Source organism: Colletotrichum higginsianum, chromosome 9 (assembly GCF_001672515.1).
Source record: "Colletotrichum higginsianum IMI 349063 chromosome 9, whole genome shotgun sequence".
NCBI classification, from domain to species: domain Eukaryota; kingdom Fungi; phylum Ascomycota; class Sordariomycetes; order Glomerellales; family Glomerellaceae; genus Colletotrichum; species Colletotrichum higginsianum.
This window is the reverse complement of record NC_030961.1, coordinates 3118984-3141849: the sequence shown is the minus strand read 5'-3', so window position 1 is coordinate 3141849 and position 22866 is coordinate 3118984. Positions and strand designations below refer to the sequence as shown.

The 22866-nt window shown below is 58.9% G+C and overlaps 6 protein-coding genes across 6 annotated transcripts; 3 read left to right on the top strand and 3 right to left on the bottom strand.

Annotated features, from left to right (window-relative positions):
* Positions 1-115: 115 nt before the first annotated feature.
* CH63R_13155 (Udp-glucose 6-dehydrogenase) lies at positions 116-1096 on the top strand (the record flags this gene model as incomplete). Its single annotated transcript, XM_018308129.1, has 1 exon — positions 116-1096. One exon carries the CDS (start codon positions 116-118, stop codon positions 1094-1096), a length of 981 nt encoding a protein of 326 aa, XP_018152546.1.
* Positions 1097-2536: 1440 nt separating this feature from the next.
* On the top strand, positions 2537-3670 carry CH63R_13154 (glycosyltransferase family 2; the record flags this gene model as incomplete). Its single annotated transcript, XM_018308128.1, has 1 exon — positions 2537-3670. One exon carries the CDS (start codon positions 2537-2539, stop codon positions 3668-3670), a length of 1134 nt encoding a protein of 377 aa, XP_018152545.1.
* A 754-nt stretch (positions 3671-4424) lies between these two features.
* On the bottom strand, positions 4425-6520 carry CH63R_13153 (vegetative cell wall protein gp1; the record flags this gene model as incomplete). Its single annotated transcript, XM_018308127.1, has 3 exons — positions 4425-4664; positions 5153-5456; positions 5547-6520. 3 exons carry the CDS (start codon positions 6518-6520, stop codon positions 4425-4427), a joined length of 1518 nt encoding a protein of 505 aa, XP_018152544.1.
* A 2450-nt stretch (positions 6521-8970) lies between these two features.
* CH63R_13152 (ubiquitination network signaling protein) lies at positions 8971-12066 on the bottom strand (the record flags this gene model as incomplete). Its single annotated transcript, XM_018308126.1, has 1 exon — positions 8971-12066. One exon carries the CDS (start codon positions 12064-12066, stop codon positions 8971-8973), a length of 3096 nt encoding a protein of 1031 aa, XP_018152543.1.
* Positions 12067-19273: 7207 nt separating this feature from the next.
* On the bottom strand, positions 19274-20439 carry CH63R_13151 (uncharacterized protein; the record flags this gene model as incomplete). Its single annotated transcript, XM_018308125.1, has 3 exons — positions 19274-19630; positions 19717-19911; positions 20017-20439. 3 exons carry the CDS (start codon positions 20437-20439, stop codon positions 19274-19276), a joined length of 975 nt encoding a protein of 324 aa, XP_018152542.1.
* A 561-nt stretch (positions 20440-21000) lies between these two features.
* CH63R_13150 (Complex 1 protein) lies at positions 21001-21597 on the top strand (the record flags this gene model as incomplete). Its single annotated transcript, XM_018308124.1, has 3 exons — positions 21001-21052; positions 21244-21372; positions 21581-21597. 3 exons carry the CDS (start codon positions 21001-21003, stop codon positions 21595-21597), a joined length of 198 nt encoding a protein of 65 aa, XP_018152541.1.
* Positions 21598-22866: the final 1269 nt, after the last annotated feature.

Here is a 22866-nt window from a genome sequence, read left to right as displayed (position 1 = left end):
TTCTGCGCTGTGTTTGTGAGATTTCGCCCAAACGTGACACATCAAGACTCCCATCGACCTTCTGGCTTGATCTAGGATCATTCGTATTTGCTCAGCTGTATCATAGAAGACCGTCATGGCTCGCATCGTCGTCGTCGGCTCTGGGGTTGTCGGCCAAGCAACCGGTAAGGGCTTCGCGGAAAAGGGGCACGCGGTTCGCTTCGTCGACATCGATCCTGCCACGATCGAGAAGCTCCGTAGCGCCGGTCTGGTGGCCATGACGGCGTCCGAGGTCGACTGGGACGACGTCGACATCGTGATGCTGGCGGTCCTGACGCCGACAGTTGACGGCCGCGTCGTGCTCGACTACATCGAAGCCGCCGCGCTCGACGTCGGCCGTGGCCTCGCGACAACAGACAACTTCGTGACGGTGGTGGTGCGCAGCACCGTTCCCCCGACGACGACGGAGAAGCACATCGCGCCCATCCTCGAGCGCGCCTCTGGCAAGCAGCTCAGCCTGGGGTTCGGCCTGGCCATGAACCCCGAGTTCCTGCGCGCCGCCAGCAACGAACAGGACTTCGCGCGGCCGTGGATCACCGTCGTCGGCGCCAACGACGCGCGCACGGCGGCGACGATGGACGAGCTGTACCGGCCGTTCGGCGCCGCGGTCGTCCACTGCACGCCGACCGAGGCCGAGATGATCAAGTACGTCAACAACGTCTACAACGCGGTCAAGATCAGCTACTTCAACGAGGTGCACGCCATCTGCGCCAAGGTCGGCCTCGACGGCCACCTCGTCGGCGCCGCCGTGTCCCGCAGCGCCGAGGGCATGTGGAACCCTCTCTACGGCACCCGCGGCGGCGTGCCGTACGGCGGCGCGTGCCTGCCCAAGGACACGGAGGCGTTTCTGCAGTTCGCGCGCGGGCTGGGCGTGGGCCACCTGATGCTCGAGTCGACGATCGAGGTCAACCGCAGGCTCGAGTCGAGCGTCCCGGCCGTCCCGTCGCCCGACAAGATCGACGCCGTGCTCGACGCGGTACGCCGGCGCGGTGGCGCGCTCGAGGAGCCGGAGGAGCTGCTGTTAGAAGTGGGCAAGTTGACGCCGACTATTCTGTGACCGGAGGCGGTGTCGTATCGCACGCCAAATCATTGAGGGCAATAGCGTATTAGAACTGAATGTCATGTAGAAGTGATCTTAGAGCAGGCCGTGTCTGGCTGTTGATTTGCATCAAGGGACTAGTCCATGGCGTTGGTATTTATACCGGAATACGACACTTGTGACGTTTTTTACCCAAAAGAAACAAGACGTCTATTGATGTGAATGTGCAAGTGAATTTGGTCTACCACTGTTTAGTTCTTGGAAATGTCGACTTGCTTTTACAGCATCTCGTTGACGCACACTACTTTTTTCACTTCCAGATGAGAAAGTTGCGATGAGATTAACTTCAAAGTTATAGCCCAACATAAAAACAATAACAGCATCACCAATCCATACACCTCACGAAGGTCTGTCTGGATCTTTGAATTTTACCAAACCCAACTGATGCTGCCCACTCAATGATCCCTTGGATTGGCTGTTTTTGTTTTGCATGACTGGAATCCGGCTGCCTCCGATTCCAGAATGCAGCTGCCCATCAAGATCCAGCCGCGCCTATCTTGGAATTAGGTCCCGAGGCGGACTTTCAGTCCATCAGCGTGCCAGGGGGTCGAAGTCTATTTCAGTGGCCACTGACTGGTTGTACAGGTACACGAACAATTCAAACCGCTGCTTCTACAAGGTACCCCCAGAAGGTTCAATTATCCATGCCTCTTGACTCGATGGCGACGGCCGCCGATGTTGGGCTCTGTCCTGAACATGGGTCGTCCGTTGTATAAAAAGTGGAACCCTTGTTTCTACTACGATGTATATCTCAACTTCACCAACTCAAAGCCTTGTTCATCCACATTCCTGTGTCTCCCATCTCTCCTCGACGGGCGAGAGTTTCTGAAATTCTCCGCGTTTATCCCTCTTTCGGCCTAGTGAAAGCAACTCGGTCATTGCAATCACCTCCGACAACTTCCCCTTTCCTTGTCAACCTTGTTGTGCTCGGGAATTGTCAATGTCACAGTAATCTCAACTAGCGAGAAACAAAATAATCTTATTCCATCTAGGCGGCAGGGGACAGGAAGACATGGGGGTTGCGGTGAGTGATATTGTGCCGGCTATGTGTATATCCTTGACTGCTCACGGGGCGTCAACATGTATATTCCAGCATTATACAGGACACCTACCCTGAGGACAATCACCTCAGAAACGCATGTATATAGCTCTTGACTGGAACTCCTGAAACCGGGTATCGTAATCGAACTCTTGGCGGAACACGTTGGCTTGCGTGCCTTTTGTTGTGAAAAGCCGTGAATAACTGTGCCTGCCAGCCTGCCTGCCCGCAAGTCAGATATCCCGCCCTCCAACCCGTTTTTTATTCCCATAGTTGTAATTTGTCCTCCTGGAACTAACTACCCCCTCCAGAGAGCCGTTCACCGAAACACAAGACCGGGCTCGATCGCCGTCTCCCCGATGTGGTTCCTCACACGCATCTCGGCGCTATTCTACCGGCCGATCGAGAACGACTACGACACCACGGCGACGATCGTGACGCCGGTCTACAACGAGGACCCGGCGCTGTTCCGGCTCGCGCTCGAGTCGTGGGTCGCCAACAAGCCGGAACGCATCATCGCCGTCATCGACGTCACCGACACGCGCTGCATGGCCGTCGCGCGCGAGTACGCCGGCGCCGGCGTCGAGGTGATGCCGATCGACGTCCCCGGCAAGCGGGCGGCGCTGGCGGCGGGTGTCGACGCCGCCTCGACGGACCTCGTCGCGCTCGTCGACAGCGACGTCATATGGGAGCCCGACGTGCTCCGCAAGGTCAAGATGCCCTTCGCCGACGCCTCCATCGGCGGCGTCGGCACGCGGCAGCACATGTACCCGACGGACGGCGCCGCGGCCACGGTGTGGGAGCGCATCGCCGACATGTACCTCGACATGCGCTACGCCGGCGAGGTGCCGGCCGCGACGCGCTGGGGCCGCGCCGTCAGCTGCCTCTCGGGCCGCACCGCCGTCTACCGCACGCGGCTGCTCCAGGGGCTGCGGGAGCCGTTCCTCAACGAGACCTTCATGGGCACGCGCTGCATGAGCGGCGACGACAAGCGCTACACGTGCCTCGTGCTGCGCAGCGGCTACGCCACCTGGGTCCAGCTCGACGCCCACGTCCACTCGACCTTCAAGCCCGACTTCGCCGGCTTCGTCCAGCAGCGCGTGCGCTGGAGCCGCAACAGCTTCCGCAGCGACCTGCGCGCCCTCTGGGAGGGCTGGGTCTGGCGCCACCCGTTCCTGGCGGTGCTGCTGGTGCTCCGGTCGGTGGCGCCGCTCTCGACGCTGGCCAAGCTGGGCGCGCTGGTCTTCGTCGACGGCCCGACGCGGTGGAAGATCGCGATCGCCATGCTTATCTGGCAACACGTCCAGCAAGCGCTCAAGATGCTGCCGCACATGCGCCGCGTGCCGAGGGACTGGCTGGTCCTGCCGCTCGTCGTCGGCGTCCACTACTACGTATCGTGTGTCAAGGTGTACGCGCTGTTCACGCTGCGCCAGCACAAGTGGCTGACGCGCAAGGTGGCTGTCGTCGACGGTGAAGTACAACGGGTGGACTAAGTATGTCACGGAGCGTACGTGGCAAGGTAGTAATGGGAAAGAAGAATACGAAGTGTTAGTTTTTCATCTGTGATAGAGAGCGGCTTGCATTAGATTTGAAAAGACATCCCTTGTGCCTATAGCTAAAAAAGGAGAGCTTCTGTTTATACGATCTGACATAGATACAGACAAATTCATCTCAACCCCCCCCCCCCCCCCCCAAACGTCGAAGCTCAAGCCTAATCCGTTGGTGTTACATTAGAACGGCGTTCAGGCGTGTATAAACTGGCATGTTTAATCCCACAACTCTGCAGCCTAAAAAGCTAGAAGTGTAACTGGTAAGCTCTTACATGAACCAAGCCAAGAATGGTAGGTTGTATGATTCCCTAGTTACAACATGACATATCGTACACATGCATGCCAGTCTCACTCTCATGGCTTACGCCCTATGTGTCATCTGACGCTTTCAAGCTTGGCAACATCCGGCATCCGGCATCTTGCAACTCTTCAGTTCAGGTAGCCAGTCATATCTCATAAGTCCATTCAAGGTATCCGAACTACTCACTCTAACCAGCCAAGCAATGGTATCACCCAGATCGAAACGTGCCACCCAGTCCCAAACGCCTATCGTATGGAGTCCTCCAACCTCGCCCACCACCGTCTCCTTCAACCATGCCGCCCGGTAACCGCCCCGACGGCCAGCGTCTCGATCCTCCCGGAATACAGCCTCATGACGTGACACACCGGATCCCCCCAGACGACCCCCCGTAGCTCCTCATCCGAGACCGTCTGCGCGACAACCCCCTCGTCCAGCCGCTCGTTCACCGTCTTCCGGTCCTTGAGCCTCGCCCGCGGGTCCCCGCTGCGCAGCACGACGATCCGGCCCGGGGAGCTGAGCGTGCTCGGCGGCAGGCGCCAGATCGGCTTCCCCTGCGTGTCGTCCCGGACCCTCCCGGTCGTCGACGACTGGTCCTTCACCCTGTTCTCCCTCGGCCTCAGCGACATCCCGCTCGCCCTGGCCGCCAATCTTCTACCCCCCGCGCCCCCTTCCTCTTCATCCTTGTTCTTCTTCTTTTTCTCCCTCTCCTTCGACCCCGTGGCAACGACCGTCGCTGAACCCGTCTGCCCATACTGCCCCGGCGGCCCCGGCGACGCAAACAGCTCCAGCAGACTCCTGACATACGCCTTGTCCGCCCTCGTGACGGGGTCCCCCTCGTTCACGAACGTCAGGAACAGGCTCTTGCGCAGCTCGGGCCGCTCGGGCCGGCGCAGCGGCAGCAGACTCACGGGCGGCGTCCCAAAAGTGACGCAGTGCACCCTCTTGAAGCGCGCCGTCAGCGTGTTGAGCTCGCTCGCCGCCCGCCGCGACTCGGCCAGCATGTGCGCGTACAGCAGGCTCGCGACGGCGCCGCCCGCCGAGTGGCCCGTGATCAGCAGGCTGTAGGCGCTCCGGCCGGGGTCCTCCTCGAGGAGCTGGCGCAGGCGGGCGGCGACGGGGCCGACCATCTTGCGCGCGACGGCGAGGAAGCCGGCGTGGCACGAGTTGCCCTCGTCGTCGAGGAAGCCCGCGGGCGAGGCGGGCGCCGCGTTGAGGTTGACGGCCCAGTCCATGAAGGTGGCGGAGCCGCGGATGGCGAAGACGATGGTGTCCATGTGGTCCATGGGCACCGACTTGATGACCATGGCCTTGGTGCCCGTCTTCCAGTCGGCCGAGACGTGGGCGTCGCGCTCCGCGCCCCTGGGCTGCTCGTACACGCGTTCTGCGTACTGCGCCGCGAGGCAGAGGAGCGGCCAGGTCGGCATGTATCTGGTGCATGTCAGTACAACTTTCTCTGGGGGCACTCTTAGGTCGTCTTGACGGTCTGTCTGGTAGGGGGAGGGGGGGTTGTAGACTTACAGTCTCAGCGGTGGGAGATTCAGGGGCAGTCTCGAGTTGGCGTACAGCTCGACTTTTGCAAAGTAGTTCCCAGACACCACCGACGCGGTGACGGCCGTCGTCTGCACCTTTGACGATGACGACGACAACGAGTTTCCCTTGTCCCCGTTACTGCTGCCCTTCTTCCTCGCTCCGCCTCCACTCGCTTTCCTGTTCCTTTCCCTTTCCCTGGCGCCCCTCCGCCCATTACCACCCCCGGGCCCCGACGGCGGAGTATGCGACGCCGTGTTCTCGCCGCCGCTCTGGTACGAGAACAGAGCCCTCTCGTTCCCGACCAGCCTCTCCCGGTCGATCAGCGTGACGACGTCGTTGAAGCAGCCGGCGATCTGGTCGACGCAGGCGGCGGTCGAGTTGATGAGCTGCGTCGCGTGCGGGTGAAAGTTGGGCTCCTCGAGGAATCGCGGCGACGCAAAGTCCCGGGCGAGCGTCACCATCGACCCGGCGAACCGGTCAAGGCCCGAGGGACACGTCGCGGCGTTGCGGGACGAGGAGTAGGGGTTCGTGTTGACGGTGGAGGCGGCGGCGGCGACGGCGGCGGGAGGAGGAAGGAACGGCACCAGCGCCGTCGACGTCGGCGCAGGGAGGTTGTAGTAGTGCTGGTTCACGACGACGGGCGCGGCGTACTGCCCGTGCTGGGGATACTGAGACCATCCCTGGGGGCGATGTTGTTGGACCTGGAGTTGCTGCTGCTGCGGCGGCGGCGGCGGCGGGTGGTAATACGGAGGAGGCGGGTGCTGGTATAGCCCCGGTTGCTGCGGCTGAGGATGCCAGTACGTCGGCGTCTGAGTTGTTGACGTGACATATTGAGAAACTTGCGGCGGTGAAGCGTGATACTGAGCCCGGGCCTTCACGCAGGACGCCGGCTTGACCGGCATCGGCACCGGTACCGGGTCGGGGGCGGTATTCCTGGCCTTCTTGCGGTTGAAGAAGCCCATTGCAACGAGGTCATTCAGCCACTCTCACTGGATGCGGTGTATATCGTTCGAAACGACTTCAAAGTAGGGGTGAGGGACTTGTAGTTGGTGTTTCGACCTGTCTCGGTCGACTTGCAGGACACTTCCTACTGAGTCTTGGCGCGAGGGTTGTGGTATTCCTGCAGGCAGTGGCAGTTGTCATCTGCCGGAAAGTGGACTACAACAGTGGAAAAAGGCCAAGACGTCAAAGAAGCATGCGGGTTCTTCGCGGACTCCTCGACTGTTTTTCTTCTCTGGGCGGGGGTTCAAGACCAGGGAGGGGGATCGAGAATGAGCCCCCGGCACCCGCAAGGCGGCCGTCTAGAGAGAGCACGAAGGGGGGGAGGGCGACACAAGCAGGCGGCCGCTTCGTGTAGCCAGGTGTTCGGTGTCTCGTTGGGGGGCTTTGCTGGGGATTCGTTCTCGAGATTTTCTCTCCTCGGTGAGGGTGAGATGGGCAGTCTGGGGATGAAGCGGTGTTGGTCCAGGATGCCGCGGGAGGGTAATGCTGGCGATAGTTGAGACTTGGACAGTATGTAGTTGCAACCTGGTATGCCTGTCTTTCTTTCTCTCTCTTTCGCTTTCGCTGCCGTGCGGACGCAGTAGAGACGCTGCGCTCCGCCAGTTCGGCTCTTCCTTCTCCCGCCTAAAGTCCTGACAGCTCTGTAGACACAGAGCCGGAGGCGGGTTGCGGGTAGGGATCAGTACCGAAGAATAGACGGGACCCGGAGCACCTGCGGTTGTGAGACGTAGGCGGTCGACAAGAGTTGAAAGTGCTGTTCCCCCCCCGTTTAGGTAGTCGAAGGCTCAGCCATAACATGCGAGGCCGGGGGTTCGTCAAAAAGGCTTGTCAGCAAAGACGAAGCGACATGCAGACCGCTCATTATTCTACTGCCGCGGGTGGCACGATACGGCTAATAGGGGGGTGGGTAGGAGGAAAGGCGCCTGTCTTGTCTGCTTTTGAATGACCTCGCTCTTGTCTGTCCCTCCCTCTCTCTCTCTCTCCCCTCTGTGTTTCTTCCCTCCATCAAATCCATCCCGCCGTTAGCATCAGACCAGGATGCAGAATCCCACCCAAACAAGAGGGAGAGGGGTCACAATGGCCGCGCTAACTCCCACGAAAGCCGCACCTCTCATCATGCCCATCAAAGCCAAGCCTTTAGTCCCCCATCTCCCTCTCCCCCGGTCCAACCAACCCGACTTACACCCCCGGTCGCCACCCCCCCCCCCCCCCCCCCCCCCCCCTCATGACCCGGCCAGGCGCTGCATCTCGTTACGACTAAAGATGCTACTCAGGGAGGCAAAAAAATTATTAAACAGGCCGTCGGACCTGGCCACTGTCGTCGCTTGTGGGAAGCACAGGGGGGTGCAGCAAATCAGCTGTTCTGGTCCTACTTCTCTCTCTCTCATACTCCAGAAAGCAGCAATATGCATCCCCAGCGATAACGAAAGGAAAAAAGAGAAATCATGACCGACCAACCAGCCAACCACCGCGATACCGAAGCAGCATCTTTGGCCCTGTCCACCAATACAAGCATCAGCCCATATGCGCGTAGCCGCCGAGAAACGACGCTACCGCCGCCGCCGCCGCCGCCAGCCCTCCCCCCCATGTTCCCATTCCACAACTGTCGTATTTGTATTTTTCTTCTTGATTGTGTGTTTTCGTTGTCCACTTCTCTCCTACCGCAAGCAACGTAGTTCTCAATAGCAGCTAAAAACATGTGAACAAGCCAGGGGGGGAGGGGCTACCCTTCCTCGAGTCATTCGAGTATGCATTGAAATTACGCACACCCAACCCCCTCTCCCCAAAAATCTACGCCAGTAATGCTTCGCTTCTTCGGCAAACGTCGAGAGTCGAAAAGGGTCCCGCAACCTTCACGATTCCCGGGACTGACGCCACCCGGGACTGACGCCACCCGGGACTGACGCCACCCGGGACTGACGCCACCCGGGACCGACCGCACCGAGACGACCCACCCGTCCGCCGACGCAACCGTCCGGGTCGGCACCGAGCCGAGGGACGGAACGAACGGCCCCTCTCGGAGTTCCTTTAGCCAAGTTAGGTGGAAGTTCAGGCAAGTCCTCTCACATCACAGGTAGATATCACGACACAAGTGACAGCAAAACAAAGGCTCAAAATATAAACAAAGGCACAACTTCTTTTTCCATTTTCGTGAGATCAAGATCGCTACCGGTATCCGATACGGGACCGCCGCCGTGTCTACCTTTTTGCCATTGCCATAACCCCCCCCCACATGTGGTTGAGAACGGCACAATGACAAAGAGAGGAGGACAGACGCCGCCACAAGTACGGCGAAGACTCAGCAAACAACTCGTTTCCCAGCACATCAGTCCAAAAAAGTCGACTACCGAAAAATAGCAAGAAACAGAACAGACATCCCTTCTTCCGTAGACCAACAACCGCCACCGCGTCAAGCCGGGCTCTGCGGATCCCGCATGCTGCCGTTGCCGCTGCCGCTGCCGCTGTGCACGCTGCTGCCGCCGGACCCGGCGCCGTCGCTGCGCTGACGCCGCGTAAAGGCAAACGTCACCGGCGTGCGCTGGGCCATCGGCTGCTGCGCGGGTGTGTTGTGCAGTGACAGGAACTCGTCGTCGCCATTGCTGGACTGCGTGAATCCCGATACGTCGCTGAGCATCGATGACGACCGGCCTCTAGCCTTGAGTGACACCATGCTGTGGTGCGGCGGAGGGTATCCCCAGACCGACTGCGTCGAGTTCGTCGGCAGCGGCAGAGCCGACCCGGACCCTGTCATCATCGACGTGGGCCACATGGACGCCCCAGACATCATGTACTGCGAGGCCGCGGTGGCCGAAGTCGGCGTCCAGGCGGGCGCGGCCGGGTTGTACGTCGCCATCGACATGGACATTGATGTCGCCGTAGCCGCCCCCTGGGGCGCCGCCGAGTGGTGTTCGGGAACCTCAAAGGGCATCGACGCGGCCGTGGCGTAGTTCATGTGCTCGTGGTAAGCCTGGAGCTGCTGCAGCAGGGCGTTGACCTGCTCTTGCTTCAGAGCGTTGGCCGTCTTGATGTCGGCGATGCTGCCGCGGAAGTTGTTCTCAATCGTAGACGTCTCGGCTTGCCACGCGGCGCGCGCCTGGCGCCGTCGTTCGGCTTCGTCGAGGCCGCGGTTGTTGGCGTCCGTGATGCGGCCGAGCTCGTTGTCCACCTTGGCGATGCGTGCCGCAATCTTGTTGCGCTTGGTCTGCATGCTTGCCTGCTCGTCCTCCTTGGCCTTGACGGCTTTGGCGATGGCGGCCTTGTGTTCCTTGAACTCCTTGGACGCCGCATCGAAGACGGCCTTCTCGGCAGTCCACTCTTTCTCCGTCTGTTTCTTGCGCTCGTAGAATCCTTCCGGTGCTGTTTCAAACGCCTTGAGATCCGCTTCGAGCTGGGCAATCTCCTTTTCTGACTGGGCCTTGGTGTTCTCCTGCTGGATGATCTTCTGCCTGTGCTTGTCGTCGTTACCGCCGGCCGACTGGATCGCGTTGTCGAGCCGTTCGTTCTCCTTCTTGAGCGAGCTGATCTTGTTCTTCCACTCCTTGCGCAGCGTCTTGAGCCTCGATTTCTCCTCGGCCAGGCGCTCGTTGTTGGCGTTGATGGTGCTCTTGAGCGTCGTCGCCGGCGAGTCCGGGCGGAGCGACTGCGGCGTGCTGACGGGCGGATTGATGGAGCCCTCCTGGTCCCTGTTGGCCGCGAACGAGGTGCGGATGCTTGTGGAAAAGATGACTCGGTTCGTGCGCGTGTCGACAAACTCGCACACGTACTTGGACAACGGCCGCAGCCCGTAAATGTCGCCGCACCACCGGTGCTGGCCGGGCTGCTCATCTTGCTCTTCGTCTTGGATGCGGAAGATGCGCGTCGGCTGCCAGAATGCGTTGTTCACTCGGACGTAAAACGGCTTCGATGTGTCGACTCCCGCCGGCCGCGGGACGTGTCCGTTGGCGGCGGCGGCGGCGGCGGTAGGAGAAGCAGCGCTCGGGCAGTCGGGGAAGTGACTGGTGTTGAAGCAGACCTCGTCGTGGCCGATGTAGGAAATCCAGATCTGCTCGGCCTGGCTGTCGAAGGGGGCATTCCCCAGGTTATGGATATCGGTGGCGTTGGAGCCGGCCGACTCGGATGTGGCGTGGGATAACTCGTACTCCTTCACCATGACGATCTTGGTGCTCGCCAGGGCGGCCCACAGCGGCTGCTGCAGGCGCACCTGCGTGCTCTGTTTTCTTTTCTTTTTTGTAGATGATACTGTTGCGTTTTGTTGAAAGGTCGTGTCGCTGTCGGGCGTGGCAAACCCCGTGTCGGCTGCCGCATCGTTGGCGTAGGGCTTGCCTGCTTCCGGGTCCGTTATGCTGTGCGCCGACGAGCTCCCTTTCTCTCTCCTCAAATACCACTCCCTGATGTACCGTACTATGCCCTGGGTCAGGATATGTATGGCAAGCACGCTCTTGATCCAGCCATGCGGGCCTCTCTTGTCGAAGCCGCGGCTCAGGGATTCTAAGGGGTCGTCCGAGTCGGGGGAGAATCGCCAGTTAGGAGGGAGGAACTTGGCGGCGCGGGACCAGTGGAACCTAGAGCCACGTAGCAGATGCGAGCCTATGACGAGGAAGAAGCAGGTAGTGACACTTCTCGAGGCGCCCTCTCTCGTATTGGATCCGCCGCCGAGGGTGGCAGCGATGACGGGCTTTGCAAAGTCGAGGATGGCAAGCTGCATGGTGGGCCACAGGAACAGCCAGACCAGCAGGATAAAGACGTCCATGCAGAGGACGGTGACGAGGGAGGGCATGGTGGAGTTGTAGTCAAAGATCTCGGCCAGGTTAATGTTCATCCCGGAGCTGGTGGTGACGGGGGGCACGAAGGTGAGAAAGGTAAAGACCATGTAGATGCCGGAGAGGGCGACAGGAGGCACCTGCATGAGCAGGATGAGAATGGCGAGAGTGTCGTAGAGGGGCAATGCTCTCAGGACGGTGGCGGCGAACTCGACAGGGCCGCCGGGGTCGCGATGGACGTCGGCGTTCTTGGTGGCGTTGACATCGATCTGGCGGTGGCTCGCGTCGAGGGCAGCGTTGGGCAGGTTCGAAGAGAGCGAGTCAGAGGACGACGTCTCGGAGCAGCCGCCTAGCGAAGGCCGCCTGGCAGCAGCGTTGGCGTTGGCGTCGGGGTTCCGGTGGACGGGGGCCATGGTGTCGTCGTCGTCGTCGTCGTCGTCGTCGTAGTCGCGGGCGGGAGCAGGAGCAGGAGCGGCGGCGGCGGCGGCGCGAGTCGGGGTCTTCTGGCGGTTGCCGTTGGAAGAGGACGAGGGGGCGTTACCGTTGCCGATGGAGAGAGACGAGGGAAGGGCCGAGGCAGCGGCATTCTGGTCGGGGGAGTTGCGGGCGGCCGAGGCGTCGAGAGAGGGCTGGCTCTTTTTGTTGGAGAGTCGCTTCGCGGGGCCTACAAGGCCATTTTCGTGCCTGGTATCGCGTTGGTTGGCGGCGCCTTGCTGTCGCTTGGAGGAAGTTGAAGCACGAGGCATGCGCTGCAGCGATTTCTGCTGTCCGCCGACCCGGGAGCCTAGTTAAGGCAGGTCGGGGGGCGCCAGCAGCACGACTTGAACTGGTCTGGATGCTGGAGGAGGGCCGAAGGGATCGGATCGGGATCCCGTCTCAAGAGGCGACCGGGAGGGGGGGATTGGAGGGTGGAAAACTAGGCACTCGACGCAAAAGGGAGCGCAGAGCGACGGATTCTCCGGGGATTTCCGTGAGGCCTCATGCGTCGTCGGGTGCGGCGGGCAGTCGGGGGGGAGGTGGTGGTGGTGGTGGTGGTGGTGGTGATGATGTTGACGACAATGTTTTCTGGTGGTGATGTTGGAGGCTGGATTGTTGTTTTTTCCGGGTCTGAGAACCGGCGGAAGTTTGTGTGTGGTGGGAAAGGAAAGGAAAGTATGTCTGTGTAGGTAGGTAGGTATGTGTAGGAAGGTAAGGTACCTTATGGGTATGTGAGTCGGAGTAGGTACTGCGAGGTACCTGAGGTAGTACCGATACGGAACAGAGATTTAGGGGGATTACTCGCGTCGGGAAAGGTTCGGGGGGTGGGGTTTTCAAAAGGAGTGACGGGTAAGGGAAATAAGGTAAGGAAAGGAAAAGAGAAGGAAAAAAATAAAAAATAGTAAAAGAGAGGGGTAAAGTAGAGTAGTACTGCAGGTACCCAGATAGAGAGACGCTATCAACTTTACTTAGTTTACTGAGGTAGTGTAGAGTGGGAGGAAGAGGAGGAAGAAAGAAGATGTGGGAGAGAGAGGATGGACGAAGTAGGTAGGTGTGAAAAGAAGAAGCTAGCGGCGTAAGCGCAGAAGAGGTAGGGGAGCTCTTCTTTCAGTGGGCTGAACGCTGGGGACTAGACACTGAATGCTGGGCACTGGACACTGGAGACTGGACACACACTGGACGCTGCACACTGGATGGTGCGTAGATTCAGATACTGCACGGGTTCGGCAAAGAGCCGAGCTATGTGGCCTGTCCTACTTCTGGAGTGGCAACAGGTATTGTACAGTACGGAGTGTGAAGTGAGGAGTATCCATCCGTACACTAAATATGAATGATGCTATGCTGAATGTCGAGTTGTGATCTGGAGAAGTAGGATGGAATGGAGGACATAGGGAGGAGAGAGGGTATCGACCCCCCCCCCCCCCCCCTTTTTTTCTCTCTCTCTCTATTTTTGCTCGGTTTACGGAGTACCACCTTGTTACTGCATCACATCCCCTTTCTCTGTCTCCAAGCCAAGACTGGGACACTGACATTGGCAGGACAGCCAGGCGTCTATCTGTCTCGCTCCATTTGAGTTTATTTTAATCAAGAATGCGAGTAGCTGTCGAGGAAAAAAGAAGAAAAAATACATAAACAGGGATGGTGGCTGTTGCGGATCGGGAAGTCTCGCACTGTTTGGCTCTTGGCGGAGGTCTCCGTACCTCAGGTACTTGAAGTACCTACCTACCTCAGGTATCTATGGTGGTCTCGGTACGTATCGCCTTGTGCTTAGTGTTCCTCTTCTTCTTTCCCCCCCTCTCCTTGACCAGATGTGGCGCCGCAATGGTGGGGCTTTCATGGGACTGTCCGCAATCCCTCGTCTCTGAGTGGTCATACTCGTCCTCGACGGGGCCAAATTCTTCTCAGACTCAGGCTTCTCTCCCCCCCCTCTCGATCAGGATCAGGAATAAGGATCAGGATCTCGGATCTCTCAACCTGGGCAGCCCAGTCAGTGAGTACTTGCTCTTCGGCCAAATTGTGGTCGGGCCAAGGGGTAATTTCGCATGACACGCGAGTACCTCGCGGTGACCCCGGCCGATGATGCCGCAACGCCAGGCGGGTTGTTGCTGCAAGCCGCTTTCTCGGGACTGCACTGCGCTGGAGCTGGGGGTTCTAAGAAAGCGAAATTCCAGGGGACCACCGTTGTTGAAGCTTGCTGAAGTCTTGCTACGTAGGTACCTCTTTAGGTACCCAAGGTACCTAAGGCAAAGTCGAGTGACTGGGTGCAGGCGGTAGGCATGCCTCCCGGGACGCTGTGGAGCGGACCCAGACGGGACGGAAAACACGCAAGCAAAGGCAAGAAATCAATCCCGCGTCCAGCGGCAGCAGCAGCAGCAGATGCTGATACTGATGCTGATGCTGGCACTAATGCAAGCAAACACAGAGCACCAGGCAAACCCGCGTATCCGTCAGGTTCTTGCATCCTGCATCTTGTGATTTACACTTTGCAACGTTCGTTGTTGGGTCCAGGAGCACAGGTGCTGCTGTTGCATCGTGGATCGTGGTCGTGCCTTCCCTAAAATGCCAGACGATTTCAATGCACCAAAACCGAACTTCGTGCCTCGCACCTGCCTCACCTTGCCTTGCCTTGCCTTGCCTTGCCTTGCTTTGCACCTTCCTGTCTGCCTCGCGCCTGCCTTGCGCCTTCCGTGCGCTGCAGCTACTTCCTTCTTCGCATGGAACACCCGTTGACCGTCGTGATCCTTCGGTAGGTGCGGATACAGGCACAAATATTGGATCTCCTTTTTCTTCTTCCTCCTTTCTTTTCACTCCTGACACTTCGTTCACCTCCGCCCCCCGGAATCACTCTTCTTTCCGCCTTTTACCTAACACGACGATCCGCCCTCCGCCATGTCCGCCGGCCCTGGGGACATCCCCGTCGTTCGTCCCTATTTCGGCTGCCCGTCGTCTTGTCTTCTCTCGTCTTCTCTCTCTGTCGCTCTCCCTCTCGCTGTGCCTTTCGTCTGGTTCACGGCTTCTGTCGCTCGTCACCGAGACGTTGTCCATGCTGTTAATCTTCCTCGCCGACATACTTCATCGCTGCTCGCATAATGAACGACCCGACCCTCCCAGGCGGATAGTCGGTAGAGATGTTGCACCGCCTCTCCAGATAATCAATGCCTCTCCTGAATTCTCTCCCGGGCGCCTGTCGTTCATTGTCCATTCCAGTCCTTTCCGACTGACTTGGCGCCATCCTCGACATCTGCATCGCCTGAGAGCGAGCGACACGTCCTCTCAAGTCGAGCATCTCTCCAAGATCAGCGCATCGTGCCTTGCCCGTATGCTTCGCCGTCGTCATCGCACATGTTGAAAGCAACTTTACTCTCTGCCTTCGCTTCTACCCTCTCACAACACCGCTTCCTTGTCGCCCCAAGACTTTGACCAGGCTCTCCCCCGGCTCCTCCCACCACCCCCGCGCACTCAAAATCTCTTATCGCAAGGAAGGCGAGCCACGAGGACACGACCACGACAACCATCGCCTGTCCGCCCCTGCCGAAGTTCGACGTCAACCGCCAATGATCGATCGCCATCGCCGTTCCCCAGCCGCATAGCGACGATCACAGCGGCCACCTCCACATGCACCGCCGCCAATCCGACGGAAATATATTCGCCCCAAAATCTCACGTTCGGATTGCCCCATTGAGCGCTGTCTTGGGACCACACAGTGCACTCACTCACTACTTCCTGCCCTGTCCCTAGGTTGTTTTATGCTCCCCTCCCCCTACTCGTACAGTGCCACTTCGTGCGTTCTGCCTCTCTGCCGCTCTGCGGTCCGTCGTCCCACAATGTGTATGTACCTGTAGTGCGACGCCGACAACCAGGAGTCACGTCAAAACGCTCGCCCGTGTGAGGCACGAGGCACGCACGCGGAACGAAGCATGGGGACGAAACCGAGAGACCTGGCAGCCGAGAGCCATGGCCCCTTGAACCCCTCACACAGTGAAAAGCTTCGTGCAGAGATACTGGCGACGATGCCACGAGCACTAGCGGCTTATCCCACTACTCTAAAGTCGACCGGCTCAACGCTAGCCTTGACAGAGCATGACCACGCACCGCCGCGGGCAGCGCCCAATTCCAGGGCAGCCATTGTCCGGCTGCCATCATCATTGCCATGGCATCAAGGCGAGACAGACGGGGGAGCATCGCCAGTGGGGCCTGGACTCGTCTCTAACCCATCACTCCACATCTCGATGGCAGACGAGTGAGTCCTATATGCAGTATGCAGCGATGCACACCCGTCCCGTCATGTCTTGTCTCTTGGTTGACAACACACCATCACATATATTTGCTGAGCCCACAGATACTCGGTAAGCACTGCTTCGGTGCCTCAGCAGCTGCGAGGGAACTGCAGCTTCTCGTCAGCGCCCCTCCTATCAAGCGTGGCCATGGGCCCTGGGGTCTGGTTTTCTGCGTCGATCTTTGGCCAGTCACGGAATGCCGCATGCATAGCTGTCTGGGCGTTTGGTCTATCGAGGCGCGCCATCCACCACGACCACCACACACAGCCCACCTGGCTATTGTTGTCGCGCCGGACATGGCCAGACAGACCACAGTCAGCTCTCACAGTCACCCAGAGAACCTTCCTGCCTTGCCCTGCTTTGCATATAGTCCACATGGCTTGACTGACAGCTGGAGCCCAATGACCCCCGATCGCTGTTTTCGCCCCGTGGCAGGCCCCATACACAGCCGTATTGACCTTTCTGATGCGCCCTCGTCTTTGTCGTCTTGCCCCATGCGGTGACGATCCCTTTCGACCCGAAACATAACAACCCATCTAATGGGAGGAACCGGCCCAGGACAGTGTGCTTCCGCCGAGGGGAACGCTGTCTTGCTGTCGACTGAGACCATTCCTCGTCTGCCCCGGACGAGCCGGCGAGACACTGAACGGGCGTCGACTGCTGACCGCTTCCGACACTCACTTGGCCCCCAACCAACCATCCAACCAACGTGAATGAGCCTACGCGGTACAGTAGTATGTGTGTGTGTACACTCTCAACGCTCTCGTCCAAGTCAACGGAACTCGCGGGGCGGACCAGACGGCACTGACAGCCGCCTTTCTTTTTTTTCGAGCTCGTCCGACGTCCAGACTCCAAGGTGTGCTCGCAAGGGTCAAGCTTTTCTCTGCCGTCATCCCCACTTGTTTAGCTAATTATCCTCCGATCAAGATGCTTTCCTGGGGCTCACGAAAACTGTCTTAGGCCTCGAGAGGTCACGAGAGTGACAATTGGCAGATGCAACCTCGAGTGTTCGTCGACCTCCCCCACTTGGCCTCCTCTGTGCCCCTCCAAGTTCTGATCATATCGAGCGTGACAGCGAGAAGGGGAAATGGAGCTAGGCGCAGAGCGGTAAAGCGAGTCGATCTGCCTGTCGGCATTTGACCGCTCCCAGCGGCGGCGCGCCTTCATGCCAGATTACCTCCCATGTCACAGCCGACTCACCCCAAGTGGGCTACTGACTCGGGGTGCCGTGGGGAGCAATTTGGCACGCGCAGGAAGTAGCCCGTACCTGATTCGCCGTCACGGGGGAGCGTTGTGCGACAAAAAGAGAAAGAAAAAAGAGAAGGGGAAAAAAAAGAGTCGGTGGCACTGAGCTTTATTGTTGTTAAAGTTGGACGAGCGCGTGATGGAAGGGGTGGCCATGCGACACAGCCGCTGCATGTTCACGTTCACCAGCCAAAAAAAGACATGACAACTACTTAGCACGACATCATATCAGTCTCTGAATCACGACCCAAAGGCAACTAGACTCACGGTTCGACTTGTTTGGGCTGCTACCGTTGACACCAGTCAACAGCATCGATGCTCGGCTAGGCGGGAACAAGCTTCAGGGCGCCAGCTTCCTGCAGCACAAGCACGACACGACACGCCTCTCATGCACCTCAGGGCTCTTTTCTCCTCCCCCTCCCCTCCCTTCTCATCAAGTCGTCCCGCCGTCTCCTTGCCTGGCTTCCCCTCCATCGCGAGCTTGGCGGTCTGCGGCACCGGCAAGTCCTGATTGGTGCCCTGCAGACCGTTGTAATTCTGCGGCTGGCAGCTGCTTAAGCATAGCGGGGTGGTCCAATGTCGACCCAGTTCTGTCTCCCGCTGGCCGCCTCCGTCGCACTGTGGCGTCGAATGTGGGAAAAGGGGTCCAAGGCGGTCTGGTTTTTCGCTGGCGACTTCGCAGGCCTTTTGGTACCCGGGCGTTGGGTTGGACGTGAGGCGACACACAACGTAATAGCGCGAGGAGGCTCCGTACGATGCGGATCTCGTGGTGGGCTTTTTGCTCTCTGGCCCCCCCCCTCTCTAGAGCCAATTTCGAAGTTTTGCAACGGCGGACGAACAGTGGACACTGAGGCCGAGCTTCTGCCCCCCCGAAAGAAAAATTCTCTTTTTTTTTTGAAAGGAAAAAAAAAAACCAGAAATTTTACCATTCTCAGGGTGGGAGAGAGTAGAGAGACAGAGGCTACTCTTGTCCCACCGACACCGAGTTGGCTCCGTGCCGCCATACGCGTACGGAGACGGGAGAAGGTCACGCATAACAAACCCACCACCCACACTATTGCCGGCTGGAACAGAGGGCAGCCCTATCCGTACCAATCACGAGTTGCTGCCCCTCATGTTGTTCAGCTGCCTGCGTGGTGGATTTTGGTCAGATATTACAGAGCTGGACACCGCCGAACGAACAGTGGCGCGCCCTTCACGAATTCATGCAGCTGTTCCTTACCCTCGATGGGTGGTGGTGTCTGGACATGTCTGGCTGGGCTCAACAGAGTTTCTTTCTTCTGGATAGCTCTGCCAATGCCGAATGATGTTGGACATGCTGGGACTCAATGAGGGGTGGCGGCCATCTTGTGTTTGATGATTCGCAGCATGCCTTCAGCAGAAGAGGCTCTCGAGCATTCACGGCAGCCGTTTCCCCCGGACAGAGCCATCGCACGCTTGGTTTTTGGGAATCTTGAGACGCTGGGATTCCGTGGCACGAGTCGCATCTGGGGTCAGAGGTCATCATGGTCTCCCCAACCATCAAGCCATCGTGTGTCGGCGCATCGCGCTCCCATCGTGGACCGTCCGTCGTCCCCTTCGCCGCCTGGGACGGACAGGACTTGGCGTCGGGGGTCCGCCGGCGTTTTTTGTCCCCATTGACGCTGCCGTGCGCCGAGAATCAGCCCGCCCGGCCCCGTCCAGCCTACAGGAGATTACATTACACCACTGAGTGTCTGTCTCACCTCGGCAGACCATACGATGCCCCCCCGCCCCTTCCCCATTCTTTTCCCGTCGCGGGCCCCTGAGATCTATAATCTAGCCTACGTATGTGGGCCAAGGGCCATGGATGTGTTGTGTAGCCACAGAGTATTGTACATACGCATGTCCCATCATGCTCGTCGAGGTGCTAGCGGGCCGGGAGAAGAAAAAGGGGGAAACTCGGGTCAGTCGGGAGCACCGGACGGGCGTGTCATTAGGCAGTGGAGGCAGAGCCGAAATCCTCGACAGCGTCGGCGCTGTCCCAGGTGTCCTTTTCCAGTTTCTCAACGGCGCACAAGACGGCCTCTCCTTTTTGCATGGCCTGGTGATATGCCTTTGGGGGGTCCAGCCCGAGGTCGGCCATGCGCCGTAGCTCCTTGTTGAGGAAAGTCTCGTTTCGGTGCGCCGTGTTCGTGTTGTACGTCACCAAGACGGTGGCATCTGCTAGCTTGGCGATGTACCTGTGTGACCATATAGAGACAGTCAAAGTAAACTCGCCATTGTCGAGGAATCTCTTGTGGGAGTCGAGCCGGGCGAGGGCGCTGACATTCTGGGTTTGCAGCACGCGGTTCTGTTCGGCAACGTCAGCGGGTGTCCAGGATGGACTGGGGGACCCCCGGGCGTATGCGGTGGGAGGATGGGGAGGAGGGGACGAACGTCAACATGGGCGAGCCAGACATCGGCCAGCTCCAGATGGGGGGGTACTTCATGTCCGTGGTTCCGTTCGCCCTCGTCTCTCAGCTTCTCCCACATCTTTTGATACCTGGGGGGTGCCGTCGCAAGGCTGTAGTCGAGAAAGCGCACGGCGGCCTCCTGGCCGACGCGGACAAGTTGGGCGTGGCGGCCGATGCCCTAGGTGGCGGGCGAGAATAAGTCAGCGGGAGGGCGTTGCGGGAGACAAAGATGGGAGGCCGGCTTCAGGGGCAGTGGCGGGGCAATGGACGACCGTTTGCTCACCTTCCAGGGCCGGGGCGTTGATGGGTCGAGAATCCTGTCGGCGCTGTCCTTCCACAGCGCGCCGGTATAGACGAGGTCCCGCGCCTGCGGGCTGCGGGCCGCGAGGGTCATCTGGATGGCCAACCAGTTGTCGGCGATGTCGCGGACGAGGGCGGCGGCGTCGGCGGTCTGCGGAGGGGTGCAGCCAAAGGAGAGGCACTTGCCGATTCTTCGGAGGAGGACGTCGCCGTCGGAAGTCTCGACTCGGGACCCTTGGCGGAGGGCATCGGCGGGGGGGTACCGGTCTCGTCTGTCGTGATCTTGGGCGCGCGCCGAGGGGGGCGCCGGCTCACGTTGCAGGGAGGTTATCTTTCGGATGGACGGCGCGTGGCGTGTGGGAGGCAGCAGCGGGAGCCGCTTCCCGAGCCGTCTTGCGGCCTGCATTCTGAGGAGGGGGTCGCTGTGAAAAGCCGCTCGGTGAAGGGGAGCGGAGAGAGAGGCAGGCGTTGAATGATTCGGCGCCGGTGTCGGTGAGGTGTGTGATCGGGAACGAACGGACGGACGGCAGAGCGGATGCGGATGCGGTTGAAACTCCGGAACTGCTGCTGGGTGTTTGAAAGGGAGGGAAGCAGCGAGCAGACGGAGAGACACGGCCAACAAGAAAGTGGTGGAGGGTAGGCAGCGAGAGAGGGAGAGAGAGAGAGAGAGAGAGAAAGAGAAGAGCTACTCGTGTCGGAGCAAACGGGGAGTCGATTCCCGATGGTCTCATCCCGAGCTCCGGCCAATCATCGGAGCCCAGACGATGCTTACGTCATTCACCGAGCTGAGCTTCCAACATCTCATCATGGACATGCATGTACATCATGGAAACCCGCTGGCTGCAACAGGTAGAACAACTCACCCAACGCGCCAAACAAAACATACTGAGAGAGTCCGTCGTATTCAACACAACATTGTTTACCGGTCGACGCCTCCATCTCACAGGCATCCCGCAGCTAGGCCAACATGACGGCCGTGAACACGGAGCTGCGGCGGCAGGTCATTGCCATTTACAAGGGTGTGTGCATCTCTTTCTCCTTCACTGTCACTCTCTCTCCCTCTCTCTCTCTCTCTCTCTCTCTTATACGACCCCATCCATCTTGTCACCGCCACCCTTCCCAGCGCCTCAACCAGCATCGGTCAACAGTCACTGACTTCTTCTCCCCCTTTCCTCTCGGGGACTTGAACAAACAGAACTCTTGTACCTAGGCCGCGAGTACCCCCTCGGCTACGACTACTTCCGCCCGCGCCTGCACGGGGCCTTCCGCGCCAACGCCGCCCTTCGCGACGAGGATGCCATCCGCCGGGGCATCGAGCGGGCCGAGTACGTCAAGAAGGGTACGTTTTTTTGCGCCTTTTTTTTTTTTCTTTCTTTTTTCATCTTTCATTTTGTCAACTTATACGTCATATGTTGAACACACTCACTCCTGGCCCGCGTCTCTCCTCTCCCCAACCCACCCGCCCCTCCCCATGTCACGTTGGAGCGCCCCTCAGGGGACGACAAGCAGATGGAACACTTGCTAACACTCCAAACTCGCCCTTGTAGAAATTGAGGCTCTGTAAGTCAGGCGTATGATCGGTCCTCTTGGTTGGGGAACGTCAACTTATATGTGCCAATGACCCCCCATCCCAACATCGCCAGTGTACATCACCCCCCTTCACACTCCCCTGCCCTCCGGACCTCCCCCCCTTTCTCACGACTCGGTACAAGAGGGGCTTCCTGTATCCGTCTACCAGATGTCGTCTTGATCCAAGGCCCCGAGAGGAGATCCTCTTAGGCTGTCATCGTCCATCTATCCCTCTCTATACTCATCTCCATGCCCATTCCAACAGCCCTTCAAGATGTCTCTTTCGTGCAAGTGCATGGACGAGAGAGCACACTTCGCACAATGACATACACGTCAGTCCCGAGAACGCATGCCACCCACGCACGAAGTCTTGTCACGAAGCCTTCTTCCATCCTGCCTGCCCCCCCAGTTGTCAGAATCAGCACCATCAGTATCAGTATCCCCTCTATTCTCCCACACCACACAAAAGCTTGTCACGACAAGTAGGCACGAGGGGCGTGTACGTGGCCACACGCAAAAACATTCTGGTAGATGGATGACTTGAACAAAGATGTAGATGATGACGTAGATGTAGATGATGATGATGATGGGGTATCTCGACGATGAACTGGATCTTTTGCCCTTTTTGCCCCCCCTTTCCCTTTCCCTTTCACTTCCCTTCTTTCCATTCCCCTTCTTTTCCTGTCCAGTTCGGTTCTGGCTTTTTTTTTCTCTTCTTTTTTGTCCCCCTCCCTCTTCTCTTCCCTCCCTTCTGGCCATCTTTCTGTTGCTGGTTTGTTTTTTGCTTCTGTTCCCATGTCGGCTGTTTTGCTGTTCGTTGCTGTGGTGCTGGCGCAACTACACCCTCTTCTTTCCCCATGCTCGGCGCGCGTGAGGGGACGCTGACTGACTCGGGGGTTCCCGCAGGTATTATCTCAAACGGTACAGGACGCTGAGGAAGCGATACGTCCCGGGTGCGTAGAGGCGAGGGAGGGGAGGCCGTACCACGCGCGGATGGAAGGAGGCGCGACGCGACGCGACCAGTTGAGACGAGCTTGGTGGGCTTCCGTGAAACCTCCTCGTATGCCAATGGCGACGGCCTCTCTTCCACGGACACAAATAGAAAATAAACATCCACACACACATACACACCCAAACACACATACACATGCCAGACAATACGGCCAAACTCCCTTCCCGTTCCATGCAGTGCGTGACTTTGGACATTATACAGCACCTCCCCTGTGCTTCTCTCTCTCTCTCTCTCTCTCTCTCCGTCCCTGCA